The sequence below is a fragment of the Helianthus annuus genome, chromosome 4, assembly GCF_002127325.2.
Source record: "Helianthus annuus cultivar XRQ/B chromosome 4, HanXRQr2.0-SUNRISE, whole genome shotgun sequence".
Classification (NCBI taxonomy): domain Eukaryota; kingdom Viridiplantae; phylum Streptophyta; class Magnoliopsida; order Asterales; family Asteraceae; genus Helianthus; species Helianthus annuus.
The window spans coordinates 42893711-42918073 of NC_035436.2; the positions used below are offsets into that span (position 1 = coordinate 42893711).

At 35.7% G+C, this 24363-nt stretch overlaps 1 protein-coding gene across 1 annotated transcript; it reads left to right on the forward strand.

Moving 5' to 3' along the window:
* Positions 1–9098: 9098 nt before the first annotated feature.
* Positions 9099–11183, forward strand: LOC110933246 (glutathione S-transferase T3-like). The gene is made up of 3 exons (XM_022176475.1): positions 9099–9573; positions 9709–10402; positions 11063–11183. The coding sequence occupies exons 1-3, from the start codon at positions 9099–9101 to the stop codon at positions 11181–11183; spliced, it is 1290 nt and encodes a 429-aa protein (XP_022032167.1).
* Positions 11184–24363: the final 13180 nt, after the last annotated feature.

Here is a 24363-nt window from a genome sequence, read left to right on the forward strand (position 1 = left end):
TTCCATGCGTAAGCCCTTAACTTTATGGGTCATGGTATTGTACATTATAATATATTCACATATACCACTTAACCTTATAATTTATAATTTTAAATGAAGACATGCACCTTAGGAGTTCTAGTGATTATTCCACAATTATAGATTAGTCTTAGGAAAAACTTAATCTGGAATAACTTTAGTGATAGCAATTATGTTAGAGAGTTCTTGATTATCATAAGAGACATCATGTTCGATTTATCCTAATCATCATGCTCTACTTTTCTTTTGTAGTGCCTTATCAGAAGAGGGCAATAGGGTTATCGTGTCTTAAGAGATAATCAAAGATTTAATTTAAGAGCTAATTCTTATAGAAACTTTAAATAAAGCAAAACATTTTAGGCTTAGGAATTAGAGTGGATGAGATATAGACTTATAGAAGAAAAATATAGTGAGCAAAAAAATTATGGGTACTAAGAATAACGCAGACAAAATGATCACAAAAAATTAATTGAGGATCATTAATATAAGGATCATTATGTGAAGAGGTTTGTGATATGTCTATTACTAACATCAAAATAATAGACTACTTAAAGTTCTACTTAAACGAAGACAAAACAGCTTTGGCCAGAAGTGTAATCATTTAAGCATGTGTGCAAAGTGGTTGTAACAAATCAACTTTGGCCAGAAATTGAGACAATCACTTTAGTTATGCACTTGTTAAGTATGCCATCTATGAAGGAATTAAATCAGCTTTGGCCAGATATTAAGACATTCATGTTTATGATGCACACTTAACATAGCTTTCGTAATACTTGAACGATAAGTAGATGTATCAAGTCAGCTTTGGCCAGAAATGATATATCAAAAACTCATTCAAGTTAAGCCATTTTGGTTTTGTAAAACATTATTTGATCCTCATTAATTAACTAATTAATTACAAAAACGAATCATTTAATAGCAAACCACCCGTTAGCGCGGATCGAACTCCGCGGTGAGTTCGCTGGGGGGTTCGGGGCGGAGCCCCGAAAAAATTTTTTAGTTCACATTTAAACAGCCTAAAAATAATGAGGTCTCGAGTCAGGTCTCGACTGAGTTATGAGATCTCGAGTCAGTTATGAGGTCTCGAGTCGCAACCTTGTTGTCACGAGTCGGAACCATGGTCTCGACTACTATATCTTATGAGATCTCGAGTCATGATGAGGTCTCGAGTCGCAACCACGGTCTCGAGTCGCAACCTTATGGTCTCGAGTTATGACGTTATGGTCTCGAGTCGCAACCTTATTGTCTCGAGTTATGCCGTTATGGTCTCGAGTCGAGACCTTTGTCTCGAGTTGTAGACCTTTGAGTCCTTATGATTTCGAGTCGAGACCTTATGGTCTCGAGTCGAGATCTGTTGGTCTCGAGTTGTGAAGGTTTAAGGACCTGATGATTTCGAGTCGAGACCTTATAGTCTCGAGTCGAGACTGATGGTCTCGAGTCGTAATCTGATGATCTCGAAGCTTCCTGTTAACAGCTGTGAATGTGAAAGCATAACTGAAAATTCGAATTCTAAGGGACTATGAGATATTATTTCCTGTTTTAAGATGATCTAATTTTATCAGCATATTTCGAAAATTATAACTGTTTATCTAATAACAGTTTTCGAATAAACTTAAAAGATAAAACTGGATCAAACATGGAAAAAACACTCATTAATCCTAAAACATTCCAAAACATAATAGAATTTTCGAATTTTCCTAAGAACACATGATGAACCCTAAAAATAAAAACATGATTCTGGAACCCGAAACCTGAATTTTAATAGTTTTTCTAAACAGATTTCGGTCAAAACATAACCCAGTTGAAATCGAGTGAACATATAATTAATCCTTTTTCCCGAAAACAGAGATATCGAGTCGATCTTCATGACTCGAAACCGGCTGTCACCGTTTTAAAGTTACAAAAAATCCGTTTTCCAAGTTTCAATCCCAGAATTATGGATATGAAAACAGAACTGACTAATCAACATATGCTCTAATACCACATGTTGGTTCAGTTCTGTTTATACATGAAGGAAAACATGAAAAACATACCTTTGATTGCATCAGTACAGGCCAGCAGAGAATCCAGATGTAGGTGCAGCAATAGTGTTTGACATGGTTGTCAATTTTGGTCTGGTTCCTCCTTAGGGTGCAATCTAATGATGGTGGCTAAGAAAACCGAAAAGGGTATCGGCTATGGAGATGGAGGTGAATTGATGTTATGAGTTATTAGGGTTTATGTAATTGTCTAACTGAGTAACCCCTTAACCTCCACATAAGTCTCCTTATATAAGCACCCAGGAGGAAACCCTAATTAGTTAATAAGGGTAATTAGGCCCATCAACAATTACCAACTAATTATTTAATAGGATTGTTATATATTTTGATCCATATAATGTAAATGATTATAATGGCTACTAGATTAAATATAAAATAAATATATTTAATCTTACACCATCCTCTTTTCACGGTTAACAAAGTGATTGAATGGTTAACATTTCACACCTGCCATCCCGACGAAAGCGTTAAAATATGTGGGCGGTGTAACCGGCCTAAATGGGTTGGGATGGGTGACCCAACAACCCTTTTTATTCAAATTCTTAACTAAAAAATAATGCAGGGCTAAAAGTAATGCATGGATTTAGATTATAAACAAATATTACTTTTTACTAAAGCAATTTATTACTAATTTTTCAACTTTTACCCATTTGACCAGTGGGAGATTCAATATAAAGCCCACATCAACCTAATTTAAATAAATCGATCAAGATTTCTAGTTTTCTACCTCTAGAAATAACATAACAATAAGTTTATATAATAAATAGCCACTCATTATTGGTTTACCTCGTGATGACCATAAAGATTATCAAGAATCAGCCAATTGCAAACGTGGAACGATATTCATTGACTGCAGTTCCTGCAACAAGAAAACAAACGGTTATTAGCATTATTTATTACAATACAACCGAACCACTAAATGTGAAACAATCAAAAGAATTCTGTTGAGGGATTTTTGGTTGCTGATGTAGTTTTGGATTTTGAGTTTATATAGGTTCAACACAAGTTCAAGGAGGATTGTTCAACCATAGTAAAAAGCGAGGAAGAAGTGGCAATAGTTTAGATGCAAACCAGGAGAGAGGCTCAGTATCATTGGTGGAGAAGAATTCTGGTGGACCGATCATATCTTATCCACCTATTGAGGTAATATATTTTATAGGCTGTTAAAAAATGTTATATATTTTTTAAAATGCTTTATGGTTTCGGAGAAATTAACACCCTGTGAGATGCTTTTTCCATTCCAACTTAGCGATGAATTGACGGTGGCTATAGGGCAGATATGGCCAACTTCTGATAGGATTCTACATGGCAAACTAATAAGCGAGGGTTTTGTAAAAGTTCAAGTAGATAATGTCATTGAAGGTTGCGAGAAAATGCCTGTTCTTGAAGTAACAAAAACTGTGGAAATTAAACGTGTTGGATACATGCTTCACTGTTTTGTTCAATGGCCAAGGGATGCACTAAAGGTATATTTGTTTATACATTACATTATATTTTAGTATATATTATTATTTACTCTAAATTTTTTTGTTAAATTGTAGATTGTGAACAAGGAAACATCCCGCAGCAGGTCTATGAGTTACCTGAGAACGAACCCGAGTCTCGGTTCGTCAAGCCACACTGGCGCCTCACCTCAAACACAAGCCGGTGACATCGCTGCGATTTCATGTTATCATCCAGAGGTAGTTTAAATTAATTTAGTTTGATTTGTTCATATTCTAACAATCATTATTGTTATTTTAGATTGAGGAAGACGATTTGTATGAACCACAAATGCCTATTCAACAAAACACTAACCAGAGTTTTATGAATATGGTAAAACATCAGCCACTTGTTTTTGTAACAATCTACACACACATGTGCGCGCACACACATATCTCTTTCTTCTTTTATTCTCTCTCTCTCTCTCTCTCTATATATATATATATATATATATAGAAAGAGTACAAATCAGATTCTTGTTACTATAACAATACCTAAGTACTAATATTGCTTTTATAATCCTTGTTAGTTAATGCAAGTACAAGAACTACCCCAAAATGTATATCAACAACAGATGCAAGCTACTCATGCTCCCAATCCTGGTCCAACACAAGAGATGCAAAGTACTCATGCTCCTAATCCCGATCCAACATTTATTGATCCTGAAGTAATTACTTCTTTGGAAAGAACGAAGGCTAGGCCTCGTGCAATTCAGGATTTGGTAGAGCTATTATCAAGGTGTGTTGGGGATAACCATAGAATTGAGATTTCTTCACCAGCGAGGATGTATCCCCATGTGGTTCGAGATATTATTCCATATGTAGAGTTGTTGCAACTATTTACTAAAGACTGGCTTGATATCACCGTCATACATTGGTTTGCCATGTAAGTCTTTGTTATTGTTTTATATGGTTAAATAACATTTCTTAGATATAATTTTGTTTGCCAATTTTATCATATCTATTTGTTCTTGATTTAAGGTATTTTTATGAGTCGCACAATTCTCGGTGAGCGTTCTTTAATCCGCACCACATCAAAGGTGAATCATGCACTAAAAATTCTGAAGGCGTTCAATCACACATCATAGACATGTTTACGTTCCATGTTGACAAAACATTTTTGGTTGCACCATATTTAGCAAAGTAAGTTATGTTTTTCCACCATAATTACATATATACACATACATACTTAATTATTGTCTAATTTTTTTTGTAGTAACCATTGGACACTAATTATCATTTGTCCCTCGACTGAGAGAGGCTATATTATAGATTCTATAAATAGAGAAAAGAACCAGCATAGTTACCTTCTTACGTCTATCATTGATGAAGCTTTTGGGTTTCCATTTCTTTGGGAAATGGTGAAAGTAAGTTATCTATTTTATTATCAGTTGATTTTCATGTATGCAAAGTACTTATTATTAAATCAATGCAGTGTAAGCAACAAAAGAATGGTTGTCAACTCTATTCAACATGATTTTCCTATTAAAGTAAGTGGTTTGTTTTATAGACATTGTGGATTGCCTAAATTATCTATTTTTCAATTACATATTTTCTGTTTCTTTTTTAGCTTTGGAACGAAAAAGGCTTTCTTCCGCAAAAACAAATCGACAAGCTGATCTTAGACTTAACACCACAATTTATCAGCAGGGTGTTTCCAACAGGTCAGATGTTGTCCTATTTTGTTTTTGGGATATCTTTTGAGTTTTGAGTCTATATGTTGAGTTCGGAAACGTATTGAAAATGCTTAAATTGTTCTAATGCACTGGGTATTATTTTCATTCAGCTTAGTTATAATCTATTAGTTTTGTTGTGTCTTGAACAAATTGTTTCTTATTTTTTTTTTGTTTTTGTTGTAAACTATAATGTCCAGGGATAACTAAACAACTCCCAACATGTTTGGAGGCGACAATATGTAAGAAATGTAATCTTTTCTTTCATAATTTGTTATGAATCACCTAATCTTAATATATCTTATCTTGATTAATTTTTACTTTTACTTTTGCCAATCAGTGGGGTAATGAAAACCAAGAAGAGAGCAATGCACAATAAAAAGTCAAAGTTGGAGTTCCACTGTTGGAGTTTAGAAGTTTTTTCATTTCATGTTTGAACTTTTGGTTTCAATTTCGTTTCTATAGGAGTTTAAGTTTTTTTTCATTTTGTGTTGAACTTTTGGTGGCAACTTAGTTTATGTAGGATGTCTTTTCATTTTGTGTTAAGTGAGAATTCGACTATTGTCATTTGGTATCAAAGTATTATGTTTTGTTTGTTTATTTGAATCCATTGACTGTGTTTTTTTGTTATCGAAATATAAAAAGCTACCTATATTATTATTATTATTGTTGTTGTTGTTGTTGTTGTTGTCGTTGTTGTCGTTGTTGTTGTCGTTGTCGTTGTTGTCGTTGTCGTCGTTGTCGTCGTTGTCGTCGTTGTCGTCGTTGTCGTCGTTGTCGTAGTTGTCGTTGTTGTCGTTGTTGTCGTTGTTGTCGTTGTTGTCGTTGTTGTCGTTGTTGTCGTTGTTGTCGTTGTTGTTGTTGTTGTTAATAGCTTAGAAAGTTTTGTTAACTCTATCTAATGACGCGGTTGTTTCTATTTAATGACGTGGTTTCTTAACCGCGCTAAAAGATAGCATCATTTTTTGACTCCATATTTAAAGTGGCTTTGGACGCATCTGTTTCTACTTAATGACGCAGTTGTTTTTATTTAATGGCGCAGTTTCTTAACCGTTGTAAAAGATAGCCTTATTTTTTGACTCCCTATTTGTTGGGGCGGTCCATAAACCATGTCAAAAAACGATTTTAAATGCCCCAATAAACCATTTATGTACTAGTGATGCTAAAGACTATTCGAGAAATGAGTGTGCAAAAGGTGAGGACTATAACAGTAATTTTAGATAGTTTATGACTATTGGTGAAATTTCACCAAATCACAAAAACTATCCTGACAATTTTTTTCTCTATAATAATATTCAAAACTATAACAAAATTATATATTGAATACAACTTAATTATTAATAGAAATTATATTAAAATATAAAAAAGTAGAACAAAACTGTACATTTGAATTTAATAAAATATTAATTATCACAAGTTATGATAGAAGAAATAAAATATATCTTACATAAAAATTACCTATATTAATTTACAGATTTTGTATGTAAGACTAAACTTATATATCAGAGGATTAAATCTATAACATCCGATTATCCTAAACTTATCTGATTCATCAACATTATTTCCAAATATGTAAGGCCATCCGTAGTCATAAGGCCCTTTTGGGGGCGTTATGTGACATATGGCATGCCACGTCACTACGGGGCTTTATGGGGCGTTATGCAAGTTGATGCCGTAGTCATAAAGCCCCTTTGTCATCATTACTCATTTTTTAATTTTCATTTTTTTAATTCATTTGTAAGTTTTTTAAAAATAAAATTCATTTCATTAAATAAAAAAAATTACAATAAAATAAAAAAAACATTAAACTAGAAAAAAAACATTAAACTAGAATAAAAAAAATTACAAAGATTATATTTTTTTTCAATCCGCTCCTTTTGTGCCAACGTCATTTTCAAAGCTTTTCCCGTTAAGTGGTCATGTGGTTTCGAGTAGAACTCAAAGTCGTGAGCCCATTGTCTATCCCGCATAATCTCCGTAACTTCGCGGTTCTCCTCGATACGTTTAGTACCGAGTTCGTGTATGTCTTGAAGTCGCTTTTTTATCTCCGAAAATGCGTTACTCATATCCGTTCCCATATACATCGATGACGACTCGGGCTTTTTCGCCCGCCTACTTTTTCCGGGCGGTCTTGGTAGCTCCTCCACCGGCTCGTCATCCGGAATATCCTCGTTCAAGTCGGTGTTTCGAGCGTCGGAGGTTGGTGTTTCAGGTTCACCCGACCCGTTTGTTTTGGACCTCTTTGATGGTCGTGTATTTCCCGAACGACCACTCGGAGTAGATACGGTGGCCCATTTGGGGCTATGGCGAAGGATTTGCCAACACCTCATGTACGGGAAATGGCCATTAGCCTCCGTATACTCAACCAATGCCGCTTGCGTAATGTCTTCATCGTTACTTCCACTTTTCCATCCGGAAAACAAGCGTTGGTACACGGTTTGAAAGTTTGTGGCATTTCTTGTTTATATCGGTCCACTTCTCCGATATAGAGTCCGGTGGGTGGTATTCGTCTCCTTTACCGATGAGATCGAAAAAAGTTCTCGTATTCGGTTCCAAAAAACGGTTTTACTTTGATTGTTTGCTACAAAAAAATAAAATATAATGTTAGTCTAAAATTTAAAAAAATAAAAACAGAAAATAAATTAAAAAACTGAAAATAAATAAAAAAAAATGAAAAAAACAGAGAAAAAAAAAAGAAAAAACAGAAAAATAAATATACATATAACCGGGTCCTCCGACACATCGATGTAAGTGCGGGTTAACGCATACTCCTCATCGGGCTCCCACGTTATCACATTTTTTTTCGCTCGGGTAGTGTTTTCCGCTTTCTTTTTATGTGGCCGTTTTCCTTTTCCTTTTTGCGTCTCCGCTACCTCGGGTTGTGTTTCCGGAACAACATCGGGTTCGTGTAGTGGGGAGCCGAAAGCTTGAGCCGACCCAAACGCTTGAGACGACCCCATTCCATCGGTGTTTTGATTCGAGTTCCACCCGTAGAGATTCGGGTCCCATGATAGCGGTTGGTTCAAAAGATTCATGAACCCGGGACTTTGTTGATTGTAATCGAGAAAACCGGAGCCGAAAGGGTTGGGTCGAGTGGGAACCGGCGACACGGGGCGAGTAGGATTACCACTTTGGTTTGGGTCCGCACTTGATCGGGGAGGAACGACGCCACGGTTGAATGGATGCATTGTATAAAATATAAGGATTTCTAAAAAAATGGAAGAGATAAAGAGTGTTTGTGGTAAAAAAAAAAATAGGAGAGGAGGTATTGATTTAAAGGAAAGTTTGAAAAAAAAATTGATTTTTTTAAAGGAAAATGACCGTTTACCAACGGTCAAAAAAACAAATCACAATTCAAAACGCCGTTATATACATCGCGCCATTCCATTTTTTCAAAACATACCGCCCCCCGTTTCGGTATTAAAGGCGCTATGCAGGGGCATACCGCCCCACTACGTATGCTCTGAGGAAAATGTTTTTTGAACGACGACTTTATGTAAGAAACATTTAATGTTCAATTTTATTACAAAAGATTGTCCACATGTCTTCATTTTTGTCTTTTTCTACCATCTTACTTCATCAACTAACTCCTTAAGAGCATACGTAGTGGGGCGTGCCCCTGCATAGCGCCGGCATAGCGCCTTCAACACCGAAACGGGGGGCGGTATGTTTTGAAAAAATGGAATGGCGCGATGTATATAACGGCGCTTTGAATTGTGATTTGTTTTTTTTTTACCGTTGGTAAACGGTCATTTTCCTTAAAAAAAATAAATTTTTTTTTCAAACTTTCCTTTAAATCAATACCTCATCTCCTATTTTTTTTACCACACACACTCAAACACTCTTTATCTCTTCCATTTTTTTTAGAAACCCTTATATTTTATACAATGCATCCATTCAACCGTGGCTTCATTCCTCTCCGATCAAGTGCGGACCCAAACCAAAGTGGTAATCCTACTCGCCCCGTGTCGCCGGTTCCCACTCGACCCAACCCTTTCGGCTCCGGTTTTCTCGATTACAATCAACAAAGTCCCGGGTTCATGAATCTTTTGAACCAACCGCTATCATGGGACCCGAATCTCTACGGGTGGAACCCGAATCAAAACACCGATGGAATGGGGTCGTCTCAAGCGTTTGGGTCGGCTCAAGCTTTCGGCTCCCCACTACACGAACCCGACGTCGTTCCGGAAACACAACCCAAGGTAGCGGAGACGCAAAAAGGAAAAGAAAAAGGAAAACGGCCACATAAAAAGAAAGCGGAAACCACCACCCGAGCGAAAAAAAATGTGATAACGTGGGAGCCCGATGAGGAGTATGCGTTAACCCGCGCTTTCATCGATGTGTCGGAGGACCCGGTTATATGTATATTTATTTTTCTGTTTTTTCTTTTTTTTTCTCTGTTTTTTTCATTTTTTTATTTATTTTCAGTTTTTTAATTTATTTTCTGTTTTTATTTTTTTAAATTTTAGACTAACATTATATTTTATTTTTTTGTAGCAAACAATCAAAGTAAAACCGTTTTTTGGAACCGAATACGAGAACTTTTTTTCGATCTCATGGGTAAAGGAGACGAATACCGCCCACCGGACTCTATATCGGGGAAGTGGACCGATATAAACAAGAAATGCACAAACTTTCAAACCGTGTACCAACGCTTGTTTTCCGGATGGAAAAGTGGAAGTAACGATGAAGACATTATGCAAGCGGCATTGGTCGAGTATACGAAGGCTAATGGCCATTTCCCGTACATGAGGTGTTGGCAAATCCTTCGCCATAGCCCCAAATGGGCCACCGTATCTACTCCGAGTGGTCGTTCGGGAAATACACGGCCATCAAAGAGGTCCAAAACAAACGAGTCGGGTGAACCCGAAACGCCAACCTCCGACGCTCGAAACACCGACTTGAACGAGGATATTCCGGATGACGAGCCGGTGGAGGAGCTACCAAGACCGCCCGGAAAAAGTAGGCGGGCGAAAAAGCCTGAGTCGTCATCGATGTCTATGGGAACGGGTATGAGTAACGCATTTTCGGAGATAAACAAGCGACTTCAAGACATACACGAACTCGGTACTAAACGTATCGAGGAGAACCGCGAAGTTACGGAGATTATGCGGGATAGACAATGGGCTCACGACTTTGAGTTCTACTCGAAACCGCATGACCACTTAACGGGAAAAGCTTTGAAAATGGCGTTGCCACAAAAAGAGCGAATTGAAAAAAAAAATATAACCTTTGATTGTGTAATTTTTTTTTATTCTAGTTTAATGTTTTTTTTATTTTATAGTAATTTTTTTATTTAATGAGATGAATTTTATTTTTAAAAAACTTACAAATGAATTAAAAAAATGAAAATTAAAAAATGGGTAATGATGACAAGGGGGCTTTATGACTACGGCCTCAACTTGCATAACGTCCATAAAGCCCCGTGGTAACGTGACATGCCACATGTCACATAACGCCCCCACAAGGGCCTTACGACTACGGATGACCTAATGTATATGTCTCATCCTTCTGCTGTGATGGCAACTAACTTTCTAACAATCTAACTTGGAGGTATGGGGTTCGGAACCCATTTGATGTGAAACAATAGCCGGTCAAAAATAAAAGTCCTTAATTTATATATACTTTTCCTTTAACAGATATACATAAATTAAGTTATTAATGTTATATACTTTAATAAATATTTTCATATATTACATTGAGGGACTATAAGTTAAATTAATTACTATCTTGAATGATCAAAAGTAATTTAATAAGAATGATACGGGTGTCGTTCGCAAGATATAATAGCCTAACAAACTAAGGGAGTCTTCGTAGTGTATCGATTTTACGTTTATTTTTTTTTTTTCAGTTTAACGGTACTGCCTTTCGGATTTTTAAAATTCTCCTTTTCTATCGGTCTACATGTTGGAGTTAACATCCCGCAAAGTGTGTGCATGGTTCATTGTTTTTACGTTTATTTTTTTGCTTGATTTAACTATTCCATCACAATGTGTGGGTCCTAAATACTCGTTAAAAAAGTAAAATAAATTAATGTTTTTACGTTTAATTTTTTTTTGCTTGATTTAACTGTTCCACCACAATGCGCAGGTACTAAATACTCGTTAAGAAAAAGTAAGATAAATTATATTTGAAAGGTAAAGGTTAATTACCCGGTGCAATTTCCAAACTATAAATTTGCAACATTTTGTTGCTTTATATAGTTGTAATATATGTATTGGGAGTTTTTCAAAAAAATAATAAATTTGCATTTTTCACTTTTAATTCAAAGGGTTTTTTTATTTTTGCAATTTAACCCCTTTGCCTTTTATAGTTTTAACCCAAAACTTTTCAATATTTCAATTTAACCCCAACACTTTTTTATTCTCAACTATGGCACCCCATGCTTTTCATCGTTCACAAGTTTTTTGTTTTACGTTTCGTTCGAAATTTTGCGAGTCAACACGCAGTGGCGGATCCAGGAATTTTTTTCCAAGGAGTTCACTTTTTTAAATGGTCGACTTCATATGTCCGAACATAAAAAATACGGGTCGGTTCGACGGTTCGGGTCGGAGCATATGTATAACGTACCAACTTGATTAATACACTAACTAAAGGGAGAGTGGTTGGATGTGCATTTAGACTTAATAGTGAGTTTTCACTGTATAGGTGATGATGATTCTAAGGGTAGGTTTGATTGTCCGCAATAAAAACATGGAATGAAGTAAACCATCTAAAGAAATCAACAAGGTAATAAAATCACTGGAATGGACCATTACCATACACTAATCAAAACAAACATTTCTGCTTCCACTCCAGTGAAATGAACCTTTGAACAATAAAAGAGAATACAATAGTTTTAAAAAAATGTACAATGGTTTTAACGTGATAAATATGCAAGGAAGAAATATGACAATATATAAAGGTTAAATGACCCACTTGCAAGTTGTAATAATTATATGAAGGCTCAATTCTTACTTTTTCCCCACAACATTACCTATCCTATTCTATCGAAGCTAATATAACGCGATCTCAATTCCTTGATGTTGGTCACAAACCGGCATCTTTTTTTCTCTCTCTATTGTTTACAGCTGCTTTTCAAGAGATGTTAATACACATGTATAATTACTTATTTTAGAACATATACAGATCCTTAAAGGTGTAAAAACAATAAGGGGAAATACCAAAAAAAACCAATATATTTTCTATTTTTTCTCACAATAGTCCCTTAACTTTTTTTTTTCATATAAAAGTCTCTTAACTTGTTAAATTGATTGTAAAATGGCTTATAATAGCCTATTTATTGCTGATGTGGCATATAAGTAAAATATAAAATGTTGACATGGACAATCTACGTGTCAAAAAATCACGAAAGCAAATTATTTAGACATTTGGTTTTTTCCTCCTTATTATGTGGTTATTGTTGGATTTTTTTCTCAGTTTTTAGGCCTTTCAAAAAAAAAAAAAATTGCGAACAAATTATAAGATCTTCTCTTGTCACCCTTGTTCTGGGCCTTCCTTTTCTCTTAGGTTCTTTGGGCAGTGCAAGTTTTTTTCATTTGTACATGTTTTCACATTATGCCCTTTCTCTAAACAGTTGCTGCAACGGTAAATGATACTTTTTTATACTTCGATTGCTTTTCAGTTTCATGTCTTTTTCTCTTAGTTGATGGTCTACCCGGCATTCTTCTCTCTTTTGGAGGAAGTGGTTTAATGTAAGATGTTACCTTCCACATTTTGCTTCCATTTAACGGTTTCATATTGTGCTTGTAAGTATCCTTGAACTTCTCAACCTTGAACCAATCACTTACATAATCCTCCGGATCATTGTTAATGTAGTATATAGCAGTTATTGAATGCAAACATTGTAATCCAGATATTTGCCACAATCTACCACTACATTCTCTATTATCTAGATCCACATTGTAAGCTTCATTTCCATCCCGTACCTCAAACACATTGTCATCACTTGGGATAACGATCCATTTCCTAAATATAATCATATAAAACTAATTAAAAATAGCTATAAACAGCAAACAAAAAAAACAACAACAAAAAACAGCCCATAAACAGCTAAAATTACAGCAAAAAAACAACCATAAACAGCAAAAACAACTATAAACAGCAAAAAAAGCCAAAAACAGAAAAACAAGTATCGACTTACCTTGATTCTTTTGACCATTCTTGTATCTTCGTCCTTATAGCTGGGCATACATTACCTTCCCATTTCAATGATCTTTTACTCATTTCGTAGTTCCTTTTCATAATAAACATTCTAATCTCTTCCAACATTGTGATAACTGGTTTTCTTCTTGCATTCATAATCACAGAATTAAAGCTCTTGCTAATCCCATTCTCTACAGATTCACATGCTCTATCAATTTCAAAGAACGCCCTAGACCATGTATTTGTGTATTTGGATCTCTCTCAATTAGATGATTATATGCCTCAATGCTAATAGATTTTATTTTATCCAGAATAGAGACAAGTTCGTGCTCAAGAGTTGTTTTGGATGCTGCCCAAAACAAATTTCTAAATTCCACCCCATTATGTTTCTTCTTGAAATTAGCATATATATGCCTTGCACATTGCCTATGTCGACATGAGGAAGCAAATCTTTTACAGCTTCTACAAGTCCCTAATTACATAATAAGATATAAGTAAATAAGATATAATTAACAATAGTGATTACATAAGTTAAACCAATTGTACCTTATGTTGGTCAGATATAATTGTAAGACCCCTCCCATCACTTATGCGAATATCATCTTTTAAGCATTCAATGAACAACTTCCAGTTGTCTTTGTTCTCTACTTCCACAACAGCCCAAGCTATGGGATAAATCTGGTTATTTGCATCTCGACCTGTTGCTGTTAAAAGTTCCCCTTTACATAACCCTTTTAAAAATGTTCCATCTAAGCCTATTACCTTCCTGCATGCAACCCAACCTTCTTTTAAAGCTTTAAAACATATATAAATCCTACTGAACACATTACTTCCATCTGGCATACCATTTACTCCCACTTTCACAGAACTTCCGGGATTGGATCTTAAAATCTCATGTGCATAATCCCATATCTGCGCATAGTGTTCTTTCCATCCACCCTCTATTTCGAACATTGCCATAGATTTTGCTCGACAACACTGACCTCTACTTATTTTAACCATGTAGTCACGCTATATATCCGCTTGCATGTCTCTTATTCTAACAAAAGGTTTTGCAATGAGTTCTTTAAGGTACATCTTTGCAATCCATGCGGCTGTCACTAGGGACCCTAAACTGTAATTTCTACTACAGTTGTGATTATCATTAAGGCTTTTAATCTGAAAAGATTTCTCAGTTTGCATCCAAGATGCCCATAATCTAAACGGGCAATAATAACCAACATCTTTGTTACCACATACAACTAAGAGCCTTTTTGTTTCATTTTTTATAACTTAACATATATCCATTTACTACTCCATAAAAACATATAGCAAACTTCAATTGTGTAGGACTTTCATACCTATCCCCAAGAGTCGGCCGCATGTCTTTCCAATTCATGTTTGGATCATGAATTGGATATACTTTCCCTTTTCAATGTGTTGTGTACCTTCGTTATATTCGTCAATGTTTAGATCATCGTCACCCTGGACTAAAGTCTTACCAACACGTTGTCAACATCATTACCATAATGCGGCCACATATTCTCGTAACTAAGTTTATTTAAAAAAGGATCATCGTTTGTCCTATTTAAAATAGAAACAAAATCCTCATCTTCAAGATCTAATAGCAACGAATCTGACAATTCCTCTTCTTCGGTACTTACTTCATAAGTAGCATCACTAAAATCATCATCTTCTTCATTCAAATATGACTCCATCCTACTAAAACATGCATATATAATCCATAACAAAAAAAAACAAGAAATTGAGTATCATGCTACATGGATTAAAAACATGATGTTAATCAAGCAACGTGGATTAAAAGAACAGTGATGTCGATTATGTTCACAAGAAACTGATTTCGTACCTGTAATTAATTTCAAGTATTTCTTCGAGTTTGAGTTCTGATACGCTTCGTCTCCTCCTTCTTTGACATTTCAGTTGCTAGGGTTTATCATGTGAAATCCATTCCTTTTATTTTTTTAAAGCCACGTAAAAAAATCCACGTAACCAAAACTATCGGGACAACCGGTTACGAGTTCTCTTTTTTTTTTTTAAATAATCACAATAATGTTCAAATTTAACAAGTTAAGGGACTTTTATATGCAAAAAAAAGTTGAGGGACCTTTGTGAGAAAAAATAGAAAGTATATTGGTTTTTTATGGTATTTGCCCAAACAATAAGGACGCAAAACGTGTAGTTAAGGAAAACGAGTAAACGTGTTTTTCCAAGTACGCAGCTTAAGAAACCTGGGCCGTGGCCGTGGACACTTCGGAGACACATGACAAACACCATCACATCTCACATACATATATACATATATAACCTTTTGTGTGAGATTATTTTTTAAAGAATGTTATTACGACATATAAAATAAGCTAAAAAGATTGAGAAAAATTAATGGAAATACAAATTATCTAACTTTCCGTTAGGAGAGAAATAACAAAAATATAACAATAATCTTTAGAATAACTTCAGTAGTTTGAAGTAGGGATGAGCATCTGTTACCGGGTATCGGTACCGGGTATCGAATTTCCAGTACTGAATTATTTTCGGTACCGAATCCGTACCAACTTTTTGGCGTTTTCTGTATCAGTACTGGTTCGATACGATACCAATATTTTACCGAATTTTGCTTTCAAATACTTGTTTCTATACCCATATTCACGAATTTCGATACTGATAGCTCATCCATGGTTTGAAGGTTAATAGAAAAAAGAGGATGATATGTAACTAGGATAAACCAAGAAATAGTAAATAAGTTTTAATATTATTTTAACAAAGTAACTGTTAAAATGACAGTGTGAATGTGCCTTTTCCTTTTATTCTCTCGGTCTAATCCTTTTTTATTTTTGTTTGTTCTTGGGTTTGCTGGCTTGTTGGTCCGCTTGCTGGTTTGGGCCGCTCCTCTCATGTCGCTGGCCTGCTTCTTCTTTGGGCTCAAAGCTTGGGCTCCAACTGTCTTCCTTTGGGCTCCAGCTGGCTAGGGTTGTTTTCTCCTTAAAAGGAGTTTGTGCTGCTGTTGTCTTCATACGAGCATCATCAGCTCTCTTCTCAATCATTTTCTGTCTTTTGATTCTTGTTACTCACAAGTAAAATACGTGAGATTATTAGAGCTTATTGTCTTTGGTCTGTGATCTTGTTCAACATATGATTCAACCAACCAATCTGTGATGACTGGTTGATTATTTCGCTGTAACTGATCTTGCTTTCATTTGAATAAACATGTGCCTTCTCTTTGATTTGACTCGGGCTCTGGTGATTCTTCCTGCTGCATTTCAAAGCTCCGTCTGCCTTCTCCTCTTCTGATCTAGGGTTTCTCCATTCTGTCGGCGCCCTGTGGGTTGGTCCCTGTTTCCAGAGTGCTTTCTGGATCAGTGGAGACAGTGTTGATCTTGGTGTGTGAAACCCTAATTTCTAGGGTTTGGTGTTTACGGTTGGTGGCTGTGACGGTGCTACATCAGAAACCCTAATCTTTGGTTTCTCCTCTGGTTGGTGAAGAAGATCCTCGTTGGTCTCTTTTTAGGGCAAACCAACAGGATCTGTTTTTGGCTCTCTAATTAGTGCCTGCAACCCTAAGTGAAGGTTGCAGACCTGATCCCTTTGGTTTGCACCCACTGTGAGATCGTTCCTTCCCTTCTCCTTTTATTTTTGTTTGCATCACTGTGTCTGGTGTCTAGGCATTTTGATACCGGGTTTTAGGCAAGACCGATTTGATTATTGGGACACAGAGAGGGTTCACTCTATTGCATTTGTGTCTGGTTTGGTCTGTTGTGTTGTGTTGTGGCTCCCTGGTCATTGTCTGAGGAGGCACCTTGAGTGACGAACCTCTGATCGGACCTATGTCCAGGCTTCGCCGGTCTCTGTTTGGTTTTCTGTTTGCTTATTTGTTTGGTATTTTGTTTGCTTATATGCTTGTTTGACTGTTCTGTTTTGTGTTTCCTTATCTTGCTGTTATGACTGATAAAACTGAATCTGCTGTGACTTTGATTAGCAAGTTAGATGCTAGTGACCCACTATATCTCCATGCTAGTGACTCTAGTGGACTCACAATTGTTAGCTTAAAATTAAAAGGGACTAAGAACCATGTGGTCTGGTCTAATGCTATGAAACTTGCTCTAATGGCTAAAAATAAATTAGGTTTCATTGATGGAACATGTACTAAGTCTAAAGACAATGATGTTCTTGCTAGTCAATGGGATCGATGTAATTCTATTGTGCTCACCTGGATTCTGAATTCTGTATCTGATGAATCATATGTGGGTCAAGTCTATTCGAAACTTGCTTCAGAAGTCTGGGATGATTTAAAGGACACCTATGATAAAGTTGATGGGTCTGTTGTGTTTAGCTTGTATCAGAAAATCGACTCCGTTAGTCAAAATGGTTCAAGTATGTTTAAATATTATCATAAAATCAATACTATGTGGAAATAATTTGATGCTATGCTACAATTGTCCTCTTGTACATGCAATGCCTCTACTAAATTCAATGAGTTCAGTCAGTTAATCAAACTTATGCAATTCTTAATGGGCCTAGATGATATTTATCAACCTGTTAGGACCAATATGTTAACTAGGGATCCTCTTCCAACTATCAAAACTGCCTTCTCTATTATTTCTAGAGAGGAATCTCATAGAGGATCAAATAGTGGGTCTAAAATTCCTAATGTACGGTTTGCTGCTAAGTCAACTAATTTTAATAACAAGAAAAGATTTAACAAAGGCCCTACTCCTAATCTCAAATGTACTCATTGCAATAAAGTTGGGCATATTGTTGATAAATGTTTTGAGCTGCATGGCTATCCTTCAAATTATAGACAAAAACCTAACCAAAATGGTCAATGGTCTAAGTCTAATAGTTTTGCTAATAACAGTAATGGTCCATCTGTGAATAATTCTGTGTGTGATAAAGGTGCTAGTTCCTTGAATACTCTGTCTGTTGATCAGTTTTCTAAGTTGCTAGGGTTGCTGAATGAAAATAAAACAGAAGACACTAATAAGTCCAATGTAGGGGGTAAGTGCTTTAATTCCCTCTCAAACTTCAACAATCTTTTTTGTTTTAACTCTATAGGCTCTACAACACAAAATTTAAATTGGATTATTGATTCTGGTGCAAACCAACATATGGTTATGACCAGTGAAAACATGTTTAACTTAGTGGATGTTACTGAATATAACACAACTATTAAGCATCCCAACGGGACAGATGCTAAAATCACTAAGATTGGATGTCTTAAGCTATCAGATTCTGTGATTTTGAAAGATGTGTTTGTGGTGCCTGAGTACTATGTGAACCTCATTTCTGTGTATAAGCTAGCTAAAGATAACAAACTTAGAGTAATATTTGATGAAAGCTCTTGCTATATTTAGGATTTATGCTCAAAGAAAACCCTGGTGACTGGTAAACAAACTGAGGGTTTATATTTCTGTGGTAATTACCTAGGTCCTAATTTCTCTTGCTTGAGTAAGACTGAAAAAATAAAGCTCTGGCACTCTAGACTGGGTCACCCTGCTGAACAAGTATTGAAATTTTACAAATCAATTCTGAGACTACTAACACAAACCCTTGTGACATTTGTCACAAGGCCAAACAACACAGGGTACCTTTCCCTCTAAGTGACCACAGGTCAACTAAAGTAGGGGATCTGGTACACTTGGATGTTTGGGGTCCATACTAGGTTACAAGCAAAGAAGGGTACAAATATTTTCTCACCATAGTTGATGACTTTACCAGATCTGTATGGGTCTACTTAATGAAGTCCAAATCTGAAGTCTTTGAAAATATATAAAGTTTTTACAACCTTGTCAAAACCCAATTCGAAGTCAACATTAAAGTCTTTAGGAGTCATAATGGTTCAGAATTCATTAACTCTCAAATGTCTGATTTTGTTAAAACTAAAGGTATCATACATCAAACCTAATGTACGTATAATCCACAACAAAATGGTGTTGTGGAGAGAAAACATAGACACCTGTTGAACGTTGCAAGAGCTTTGTTATTTCAGTCAAAAGTTCCTCTTAAATACCGGTCTGAATGTGTGCTTACTGCCTCATACTTAATTAACAGGCTTCCTTCTTCTGTGCTGCATGGTAGTTCTCCTTATGAAATGTTGTTTGGGTTCAAACCTTCTCTTGATCACTTGAAAGTTTTTGGTTGTCTTTGTTTTTTCACTGTTTTAGACAATTCTCATAAACTTGAGGAACGTGCTGAAAAATGTGTTTTCATGGGGTATTCAAACTTTAAAAAGGGATATAAGGTCTGGAGCTTAGACCAAAAGAAGTTCATTTTCTCTAGAGATGTGAGCTTCTATGAAACTGTTTTTCCTTTCAAAAGTAACCATCCGGTTCAAAACAATACAAATCTTTAAAACCAACTAAATTTCTTTGACAATTTTGAAACTTCAAGTGATACAAATCCCGATGATGAAGAGAAGGTTGTCACTGATTCGCCTGTTATGACTCAGCAACACAGTGATGAGGTTGAATCAACTGCTTTGAACGATACACAGCAGTCCTTGGAGTCTGATGGCATGTCTAACAGCCATGAGTCACAAGTGTTGAACCTGGTCCTGTGAGGGTTGAGTCAAGCAATAGCAATGATGAATCAAACCTTCCTGAGGGTACTCAACCTATTAGGAGATTGTCTAGACCTGTGACTGCTCCAAAAAAATTTAATGACTTTGTTGTTGGTCATGCTAAATATGGTTACGATAAGTTTGTAGATTATTCCAACTTGCCTAGGGAGAATATTTTCTTGGCTGCCAATGTTAATAAAATTATTGAACCATCCACCTATAAAGATGCCATCAAGGATAAACGGTGGATAGATGCTATGAATGAAGAGCTATCAGATCTTCACCGAAATAATACATGGGAAATAGTTGATCTACCAAGTGGTAAAAAACCTATTGGTTGTAAATGGGTATTTAAGGTCAAATACAAGTCTACAGGTGAGATCGATAGGTTTAAGGCTAGGCTCATCGCTAAATGTTTTAACCAACGAGAGGGCATAGACTTTGAAGAAACTTTCTCACCTGTTGTTAAAATGGTTACTGTTAGATGTGTCATCAGCTTGTCTTTTCAACATAACTGGCCAATGTACCAACTTGATGTTAATAATGCCTTCCTTTATGGGCAGTTTAAGGAAGAAGTCTTTATGTGTCTACCTGATGGTCTAAGTGCCAAACACCAAAACAAAGTTTGCAAGTTGAACAAGTCCTTGTATGGGCTCAAACAGGCCCCACGCATGTGGAATGAAAGACTTGTTCAAACCCTTCTTAAATTTGGCTTTAATCAGTCCAAATGTGATCACTCTATGTTTATCATGTCTAAAAATGGCGTCTTTATTGTTTTACTTATCTATGTGGATGACATTGTTCTCACTGGAAACAATGAAGAAAAGATAAAGGAAGTCAAAAACCTTTTAAAAACTGAATTTCTGATTAAAGATCTTGGATAACTGAAATTTTTTCTTGGGATTGAAGTCATAAAAACCAACGATGGGGTGTGTCTTTCACAGAGAAAATACTGCATGGACCTTCTAAATGAGTATGGGATGAGTGGAAGCAAACCTGCTAATTGTCCTATTGAACAAAATCATGTTTTAACAAACTTAACAAAAAAACGAAACCAATACGGTTGACGTTACACAATATCAAAAATTAATTGGAAAACTCATCTACATGTCCCATACTCATCCTGACATTGTATATTCTATACACTATCTATCTCAGTTTATGCACAAACCCACTGAAGCTCATACTAAGATAGCCTTCAAAGTCTTAAGGTATCTCAAAGGGGCACCTGGGACTAGAATTATGTTTAAACAAGCTGATTCTTTTAACCTTACAGCCTTTTCCGATTCGGACTGGGCAAAGTGCACTGACAGCCGCAGGTCTGTCACTGGGTTCTCTATTTTTCTTGGGGGATCATTGGTTTCGTGGAAAAGCAAGAAACAGAGTGTTGTATCTAGATCGTCTGCCGAAGCAGAATACCGATCTATGTGTAGTGCCACGTGTGAAGTGTTATGGCTGATCAATATCCTTCGTGAACTGAACATTGATGTCTCATTCCTATCACTCTAAACTGTGATAGTTCAGCTGCCTTATCCATTGCCGCAAACCCCGTGTTTCATGACAAGACCAAGCATTTCGAAGTTGACTTGTTTTTCTTACGGGAAAAGATAGCTTCCGGACAAATTAAGACTCGTGGCATCAAAACTAAACAACAGCTGGCTGATCTCTTCACCAAAGGGCTCTTACCAACAGCTCATGCTCAAATGTGTAAGTCACTCGGTCTCATTAAGCTGTTTGCCCATTTAAACTGAGGGGGGTGTTAAAATGACAGTGTAAATGTGCCTTTTCCTTTTATTCTCTCGGTCTAATCCTTTTTTATTTTTGTTTGTTCTTGGGTTTGCTGGCTTGTTGGTCCGCTTGCTGGTTTGGGCCGCTCCTCTCATGTCGCTGGCCTGCTCCTTCCTTGGGCTCAAAGCTTGGGCTCCAGCTGTCTTCCTTTGGGCTCCAGCTGGCTAGGGTTGCTTTCTCCTTAAAAGGAGTTCGTGTTGCTGCTGTGTTCATACGAGCATCATCAGCTCTTTTCTCAATCATTTTGTGTCTTTTGATTCTTGTTACTCACAAGTAAAATACGTGAGATTGTTAGGGCTTATTGTCTCTGGTCTGTGATCTTGTTCAACATATGATTCAACCAGCCAATCCGTGATGACTGGTTGATCATTTCGCTGTAACTGATCTTGCTTTCATTTGAATAAACCTGTGCCTTCTCTTTGATTTGAGCTTTGTAACAGTAATTAACATTTTCTTTCTAAAAACAAAGACCATTTGAGTTTCAATATTATTCCAATCTTGTAAAACTATTATAAATATTTTTTTTAATATAAGTGATCATGAAAAACTATTATAAATATTTTATTTAATATAAGTGATCAAAATGAAAAAAAATATATATAAACCTATGTTACTAATTAAGAAACTAGTTATATTATATGAAATATTCAACAAAACTATCGATTTCTTTTCAAAAGGACACTAACCTGGTCCACCTATGCAGCTCTTAAATATGAAAATTCAAAGTAAACTTTTCTTTAGGTGCCTTATAGAAAACTCTATCTTTTTTAAGAAAACTATAGAAACCCAATGTCATCCATTGATTAACTTTCATCACACTTGATCAAGGGCTCTCTTAATTTTGGTAAGAATTATATTTAAAAGAAATCTTATAATACACATTAGTACAACTGGAAGGGCATTTTTGGTAGAAGAAAAACACTTTTTGGCATTGGAAATGACAAAACCCACTTGTGTAGTACTAGTATCATTATCTCTCTCCTCTTTCTTCTAGTCAAATCTTTCAATACACTATTATCTCTCTCCTCTTTCTTCATCATGTGAAAGAGAAAAGCTTCATGATCTTCAATGGTGATCCTTCAATGGTGATCTTCATTTGAAGATAATTTCAGCATCATGTGGTCTGAAAAAATCACAAAGACACACGCACGAGTGTGTGTGTGAGAAGAACGATAACAAGATGAATGTTTTTAGAGAGAGAAAGTTGATGTTTTAGATAGAGAAACAACAATCTTTATCACAAAGACACACGCGCGAGTGTGTGTGTGAGAAGAAAGTTTGAAGATCTTCTTCGTGTTCATCGAACAGGTATAGATCCGGTAAGTGTTCTTGAAATATCATTTCACACTTGATTTTTTGTTGAAATGGTTGTTAATATGTTTTTGTGTGCTGAAAGTGTTTTAGTAATGGTTAATGGGGTATCCATGGTTAATGTTCATGTATTTTAAATAAATCAAAAACTTTAGGATGAGATTTTGAACGGGTTTTTTTTTGTTGGTTTGGTTGCTTGTTAGGGGCTTTTGATCTTAACAGTAGCTGCTTTTTTGTTGGCTTGGGTTGCTTGTTTGGGTTTTTGATCTGAACAGTAAGTGTTTTTTTGTTTGGTTGCTTGATTCACAGACTCAGTCCCATAACATGTGTTAAGCCCCATGTTAGAATGTTATATAACGTGTGTTGATTTACAGAAACAAACCCATAAAGATATTCAATTGACAAGCTGGATGGATGTACGCGAAGTTAATGCATGTTCTAGTAATGGTTAATGTTCATGTATTTTAAATAAATCCAAAACTTTAGGATGAGATTTTGAACGGGTTTTTTTTGTTGGTTTGGTTGCTTGTTTGTGGATTTTGATCTTAAGAACAATTGTTTTTTTGTTGGGTTGCTTGATTTACAGAGACAGGCCCATAACATGTGTTAAGCACATGTTAGAATGATATATAACGTGTGTTGATTTACAGAAACAGATCCATAAAAGATATTGAATTGACAAGCTGGATGGATGAAGGCGACGTTAATGCGGGGACATTGAATAAGTCACATCCTTTGGGAAAGAAGTCTTCGTTCATTTATAACATGTGTTGGTGGTTCATGCTGTAACAGAACACCATGATGTAACCTGACATGTGTTCATGTATAACATGTGTTAAGCCCCTATTAGAATGATATATAACGTGTGTTAACCTTTTGTTAATTAAAAAAAAACAAGTAATATCTATTTTATTTTCGTTGATGTTTAAAATATCCGATAATGTAGATACTGAGCGTGAAACTTGTACAAGTAATAAATGTACAAGTTAGTATGTAACATGTAATATGCAATGAGCCATTTATGGTAACACATGTACCGGTAATTTTGGAATATATAATATGAAACGGGTCATTTGTTTTGCACATTTTGGAATGTATAACATGTGTTAAGCCACTGTTATAATCTTTTTGTAACCTGACATGTATTCATGTATAAGCTAGTGGTTTACAAAACACCATGATCTGTATATACTGATCTAACATGTTAATATCGTAATCTTGTTGTAACCCACTTGTATACATATGATAACATGTAAGCATCCATTATAACCCGACTTGTATTCATGTATATGAAAGTGGTTTGCAAAACACCATGATGTGCATGTACTGATCGTAACACGTGTACAAGTTAATAA

Coding starts and splice junctions, on each gene's coding strand:
- LOC110933246 (XM_022176475.1), top strand. CDS start 9,099: ATGCATCCATTCAACCGTGGCTTCATTCCTCTCCGATCAAGTGCGGAC. Junction 9,574..9,708: donor GTCGGAGGACCCGGTTATAT/GTATATTTATTT, acceptor ATTTTTTTGTAG/CAAACAATCAAAGTAAAACC. Junction 10,403..11,062: donor GGAAAAGCTTTGAAAATGGC/GTTGCCACAAAA, acceptor TTTTTTTTTCAG/TTTAACGGTACTGCCTTTCG.